General features: G+C 38.6%; 3 protein-coding genes across 3 annotated transcripts; 1 reads left to right on the top strand and 2 right to left on the bottom strand.

The window, feature by feature from the left end:
• Positions 1-569: 569 nt before the first annotated feature.
• On the bottom strand, positions 570-1,966 carry LOC129246027 (stomatin-like protein 2, mitochondrial). Its single transcript, XM_054884528.1, has 2 exons — positions 1,847-1,966; positions 570-1,756 (listed from the first exon to the last, which is right to left on the bottom strand). The coding sequence occupies exon 2, from the start codon at positions 1,712-1,714 to the stop codon at positions 614-616; it is 1,101 nt and encodes a 366-aa protein (XP_054740503.1). The 5' UTR covers positions 1,715-1,756; positions 1,847-1,966; the 3' UTR covers positions 570-613.
• A 116-nt stretch (positions 1,967-2,082) lies between these two features.
• On the top strand, positions 2,083-3,708 carry LOC129245564 (protein Rae1). The gene is made up of 4 exons (XM_054883812.1): positions 2,083-2,743; positions 2,806-3,031; positions 3,094-3,416; positions 3,481-3,708. Exons 1-4 carry the CDS (start codon positions 2,312-2,314, stop codon positions 3,562-3,564), a joined length of 1,065 nt encoding a protein of 354 aa, XP_054739787.1. The 5' UTR covers positions 2,083-2,311; the 3' UTR covers positions 3,565-3,708.
• Positions 3,692-4,559, bottom strand: LOC129245565 (NADH dehydrogenase [ubiquinone] 1 beta subcomplex subunit 3). Its single transcript, XM_054883813.1, has 3 exons — positions 4,437-4,559; positions 4,105-4,242; positions 3,692-4,031 (listed from the first exon to the last, which is right to left on the bottom strand). The coding sequence occupies exons 2-3, from the start codon at positions 4,227-4,229 to the stop codon at positions 3,842-3,844; spliced, it is 315 nt and encodes a 104-aa protein (XP_054739788.1). The 5' UTR covers positions 4,230-4,242; positions 4,437-4,559; the 3' UTR covers positions 3,692-3,841.
• Between the last annotated feature and the right edge of the window lie 1,441 nt (positions 4,560-6,000).

The raw sequence follows: 6,000 nt of genomic DNA, 5'->3' as shown, positions 1-6,000 counted from the left end.
ATCTTGATGCACTTTATCACCTCCTCCATTCTACCACGCTTCTTTCGCATTGTTCGCAATAGTACTGGACATCATCTTTGGTCAGATTCTTCAGGTCAAGTTCAAATTTCTCTTTTACAGCGTCAACGCACTCTAACCTTTTTCCTTTTAATACAGATTTCTACTTTGTTGTAAGCAGATAGAAGTCGAACGCCGAAAGATGCGGCGTATAAGGTGCGGGGGTCCACTACTTGACCAGAAATCTCCTGTCAATGTCGAATGAGTAAGCGATTTGTTTACAAAACAAATCATAGGAAGGAAAAGGCTTTACGCTTATCCATACGCGGTTGTTGTTGTTGTAGCAGTATCATCCATTCGCGGTCATTGGCGTTGGCGCCTGCGTATTTTCTTTTTCATTATAGCATAGCAAACACTTGCAGTTGTTGTTGTCACAACAGCTTAAAACTTTCCCTGGCAACTTTTAGGAAATACTGTTGGATAATAGTACTTATTGGTAGTATGCAAGGACTATAGTTTGACTTCTAATAAAAATAAAACTAATATATACATATAACAATAAAACACGTAAATTGCAATTTTATTACAATTCATAGTTGACTTTATCGTTTTTCAGTTATTCAATTTCCATTTTCTGTAATTTTACATTCTTATCCTGTTTACAATTAAGTTCATCGCTCCTGTTGTCCACAATTTCACCTGCGGTACTTAAATTCTTCATATTACTAACATTCGTATTTGAAATCGTTTGATAAACGCTTAGAGCTTGTGTTACTAGAGATGTTACATCGCCAGGGTTGGATGGCAATATGAGGGTGTTATTGGTTTTCGCTAAATTTCTAAATGCATCGATATATTGCTCGGCTAAAGTAAGTGAAGCAGCATTTTTGCCATCTAAATTCTGCAATGCCTTTGCAATAGTTTGCAGACCCTGTGCACGTGCATCGGCCACGGCCACCATTGCAGCCGCTTCACCACTCGCTTTGTTTATTTGCTCTTGTCGTTCGGCTTCGGAAGCTAGTATACGTGATTTTCTTTTACCTTCAGCAATATTGATTTCAGCTTCGCGACTACCTTCTGACTCCAGAATAGCTGCTCGCTTACGTCGTTCTGCTTCCACTTGCATTTGCATAGCTTCATGTACACGTGTAGGCAAACGAATGTCACGGATTTCGTAACGCAAGCACGCAATACCCCACGCCTCGCTTGCCTTATTGATCGAATCGACTATGCTAACATTGAGAGATTCCCGTTCACGGAAGATTTTATCCAACGACATCTTACCCAACTCGGATCGCATTGTGGTTTGAGCAAGTTGTGTTATCGCGAATTCTGGGTCCTCCACACCATAAGAAGCATGGTAAGCATCAATGATGCGCAAGTACAAAACGCCATCTATACTTAGGGTGACATTGTCCGAAGTGATGGCACTCTGTTTGGGCACATCAATAGCGATTTCCTTCAGACTTTGTACATATTTGATTTTATCAATAAAGGGCACCAATATATTAAGACCAGGCTCCATAATTCTGTGAAAACGACCCATGCGCTCAACTATCCATGCTTCTTGCTGTGGCACAAACATTATTATCGTATTCATAGGCGTGGATACCTTCGTGCGACTCTGCTGCAAAAGTTGACGTCCATTCCGAAGCAATAATGATTGATGGTGTTGCTGTGATAATCGTCCAGCGGTGGTAACAAAGGTACGCAACATCGTTAATACACTTTGACTTGATTACGAGCGAAGAATGAAGCGCTGTAAATTTTGATGAATAGCGAAAGGCAGTTATAAATGAAAGAATAACGGCTTAAACGATGAAATGTAGTTGTAAAGAGTAATTTATACCTTTTAAACCAATTATTCGCCCTATTATTTAATTTTAAATCGCTTGACAATATGCTCCGTTTGCCAAATAACATTTGACAGTTTGCTTTCATGCCGATTTTCGGAACATGACGAGCGACAAGTGTCAAATATGTACCGCGGCTGCCATGTAAAACTAACAAGAGAAAAAGGAAGGCGGTCATTTTTTACTTTTAATAAATGCGATACGGCAATACTTCTTCTTGACAGCCGGCTAGCTGTCACTTTACGTGCTTCTTTTATTGAATTTCGAAAGACTGCGTTTAATTACCAGGTTTCCAATAGTTGCGGTTTGGAACTGAAGAGTAAATAATAGCAATTGAAATAAAATATACCTAATTTTCGTAACTGTAATTGCATGGAATAGGCCTGCACACTTAAGAGAAATCCCAGTCATCGAGTGTTGAAAATTGTTTTACCGCCAATATTTTTTAAGTGAAGCACGACATGTTTGGCCAGCCGACGATAGGCGCGACCGCCGCCACACCATCTACAAACCGCATGAATGATTTTGAAGTGACTATGCCGCCGGATGATTCGGTCTCTGCGTTAGAATTCAGCCCCAGCACCATACCTCAGAATTTTCTAATCGCTGGAAGTTGGGATAGCAGTGTACGCTGTTGGGAAGTGGAGCAAACTGGCAAGACGGTGCCTAAGTCAATGAAAACAATGGGAGGTCCGGTATTAGATGTCTGCTGGTCTGATGATGGAACCAAAGTGTATATGGCATCTTGTGACAAGCAAGTAAAAATGTGGGATTTAGCCTCAGATCAAGTGGTGCAGGTGGCGGCACATGATGCGCCTATAAAAACGTGTCACTGGATAAAGGGATCTACCTATAGCTGTTTGATGACTGGTTCATGGGATAAAACATTAAAGGTAGCCAAATATTAATATGACTTGTAGAGTTGTGCAAAGTTAATGTTTTAATTTTCTTTCAGTTTTGGGACACACGCACTCCCAACCCTCTAATGGCAATTAATTTGCCAGAACGTTGCTATTGTGCAGATGTTGATTACCCCATGGCTGTGGTGGGTACCGCGAATCGTGGACTCATTGTTTACTCACTAGAAAACACTCCTACTGAATTTAAGCGGCAGGAAAGTCCGCTGAAGTATCAACACCGGGCCATTTCAATTTTTAGGGATAAGAAGAAGGCACCAACGGGTATATTAAGTTAAATCAATCGCAGAAAGTTTACCATTTTAAAAATATTTACTATTGTATAGGCTATGCGCTTGGCAGCATTGAAGGACGTGTTGCAATTCAATATGTAAATCCAGTGAATCCAAAAGATAATTTCACCTTTAAGTGTCATCGTACCACTGGTACAGCAGGCTATCAAGACATATATGCCGTAAATGATATAGCTTTTCATCCGGTGCATGGCACTTTAGTAACGGTCGGCTCAGATGGCACTTTCAGCTTCTGGGATAAAGATGCCCGCACAAAACTTAAATCTTCGGAGGCGATGGATCAATCGATTACTAAGTGCGCATTTAACAATAATGGCCAGATATTCGCCTACGCGGTGGGCTACGATTGGTCGAAGGTAAGTTTTGTTTTCTTTCCATAAAAAGCTCCTTTCTAATTTTACCACATTGTTCAATCCACAGGGCCACGAGTACTTCAATCTAACCAAAAAACCACAAATCTTCCTACGTTCTTGTTACGATGAATTAAAACCGCGTATTGCGTAAACTTCTTCAACCAAGAAAGTTAGTTAAGAATCAAACATATGTAGGATCAACATTTTTTCAATTGAATTAAAACATAACTTTTGAAACCGATGCATTTCAGTGAGTAGAAAAATAGTACCAAAATAAATTTCAAATTAAATTTTATCCTAAACGCTTTATTTGGTACATTGCTGTACATCTATTGCCGGCTAACTATGAATAACAGCAAGCGAATTGAATTACATTTGCTCCATTCAAACATAGAAGTAAAGGGAGGATTCATCTTCAATGACTGTGATTAATGGTGACTTCCTTCTGCGTGCTCACCATGCCCGTGACCATGATCATCTTTCGAACTGAAAGCATACTCGCAGCCAACGGTTATGGCAGTAGCAATTGTGCCCCACAACAAACCACGCAGGAAGAAAGCGCGTGCGCGGGAGGCGTGTGTGCCCATAGTGCTTGGCTCATAACGCCACACTTCATTTCTAAGAGTAGAGAAAGGGAAACATTTTCTTTGGTAGTCGTTTGTTAACTTTTAAATATTGAAGAAAGCCTTACCTCAACCATGGATCCTTCAATCCTTGGCGCGCTAATGCTTCTTGCACCTCACGTAGCTTGGGAATGTTTTCCACTTTGTAGATTGATGGATGTGGAACTTTATAGGGTTCACCGTGTCCGCCCATGATTGGTTATAAGCTGAAATTGAAGGAAGATATATGATATAAACACATATTTATAGTACATATTTGTTTATTTGGGTTTAATTAATTGGTGGCTATGGAGTATTCCAAGCCATTGTTATATAATTTTGCTTCACTTAATTTCTATTTTTATGTCGGACACTTTATTGTTAGGCGTTTACTTCTAATATTTTCAACACCTCAGTTTACCTTCTTGTTGACGCTTAAAATTTAGAAAAATTTATATCCAAACGAAAGTTTAGATATGAACACAATATCCCTTGTGCAATTGAAGATCTCTCCGGGCAGCAAAACAGGATTGCGTTTGTCAAAATTGGCACCTGAAAATCAGCTGTTAAGTAATGCTGCCATATTTTTTCGATGCATAAAAAGTGCGCGGTAGCCTATAATGAATAAAAAAGAGAGCAAAAATAGTCGCCGCACATACAAAGAGCAGAGAACGTTAAATATTTTTAACGTTCTCTGCAAAGAGTAGGACAATGTAGACATGTATATTTTAATGAATAGAGTTTTATTATTAAAAATAGCTAATATAATATTAAAAATATCTAATATAACTGTGATCAAAGTTTGCTGCTAGATGTTTTTGGTAGCTCTGCTCGAACTGGGAGCTGCCACTTACTGCATATATTCTGAATACCCGTTTAGCAAAAAAGTTTGCGCAAACCAACTTAATGAATATTTTTTCTCATATCTAAGCAAGGCGCATTCATTAAAGGTGGTGGCATTAGACCAACAACAATATTTTGTACGTTTCACTGTCACAAAAAATTATTGGCAATTTAGAAAACAAAGAATGAATTCGCCTTGTTTTATTCTGGGCTGACAGCCACATGGACACGGCGAATGAAAAAACAAATCAGCTGATTTACCGATATCACCTTTAACAAATTCGCCTTGCATCTAAGTTATGAAAGCGCAGAAGCAAGGTGGATTTATTAAGGTGACAGCATTCACCCAACTGAATTTTTCGCCGTAGGTATAACTTACGTCAAAATGATATGCTTTATTTGTATGTATTGGTATATTTACATTCGTATGTTTACATTTGTTTGCTGATTTTGACGTGATGCTTGGACCAAACGCAACAACAAATACATGTAGGGTTTTACTTATATGTGTTTGCTGTCACCTGTAATAAATTCGCCTTGCGCAGAAGTAATCGAGGCAATTATTGCTTACACTTTTGGTAGTGCAAACGTGAAAATAAATTTAGTTTTAAAAGAAAGTTTGCAACGCCCCTAACTTAGAGAGGCTATCTGCCTTTTCTCTGTAGGTGTGCCCATTTTTCGGTTGGGCACGAAACTCCTCCACTTGATCTGGCCACAAATCAAAGATAATCACTTCACTACCCTCACTCTACACCAATAAATTCCTGTTTAGTTTTACAGTTATAAGTGCCGAAATACTTAAAAGAAACCGATATTTAATTCAATATTTTTGAATTTTATTGAATTCGGTTTCAATTTACTCACCATCAATTTCACTTATCATTTCTTTTCTGTTTTTTGTTCTCTCATTGAGCAGACTATGCAGAGTTGCATGGGGAATCCAAGTAAAATTGTGTTCAATTAAAGTCTAATGACACAATTTATAAATTGAGTTCTTGTATGGTAAATTGAGCGTAATTTCGGCCTTAATTGCTTCGATTTACGCATTTAAGGTGCATGCATGAACATAGTACGAGTAACTTGCCCTTTTTTACATATTAAGTGCCAAGCTGATTTGATGAAAATCTTCTTCCTTCTGCTTT

Source organism: Anastrepha obliqua, chromosome 4 (genome assembly GCF_027943255.1).
Source record: "Anastrepha obliqua isolate idAnaObli1 chromosome 4, idAnaObli1_1.0, whole genome shotgun sequence".
In the NCBI taxonomy this organism is placed as follows: Eukaryota; Metazoa; Arthropoda; class Insecta; order Diptera; family Tephritidae; genus Anastrepha; species Anastrepha obliqua.
The sequence above is the reverse complement of the archived record's forward strand: the minus strand, read 5'-3'. Positions and strand labels throughout refer to the sequence as shown.

Bases quoted from the DNA above. Each gene is read 5' to 3' on its own strand.
- LOC129246027 (XM_054884528.1), bottom strand. From the start codon at position 1,714: ATGTTGCGTACCTTTGTTACCACCGCTGGACGATTATCACAGCAACAC.
- LOC129245564 (XM_054883812.1), top strand. From the start codon at position 2,312: ATGTTTGGCCAGCCGACGATAGGCGCGACCGCCGCCACACCATCTACA. The intron at 2,744-2,805 runs GTAGCCAAATAT...ATTTTCTTTCAG, and splicing joins CATGGGATAAAACATTAAAG to TTTTGGGACACACGCACTCC. The intron at 3,032-3,093 runs GTATATTAAGTT...ACTATTGTATAG, and splicing joins TAAGAAGAAGGCACCAACGG to GCTATGCGCTTGGCAGCATT.
- LOC129245565 (XM_054883813.1), bottom strand. From the start codon at position 4,229: ATGGGCGGACACGGTGAACCCTATAAAGTTCCACATCCATCAATCTAC. The intron at 4,032-4,104 runs GTAAGGCTTTCT...CTCTACTCTTAG, and splicing joins TTGAAGGATCCATGGTTGAG to AAATGAAGTGTGGCGTTATG.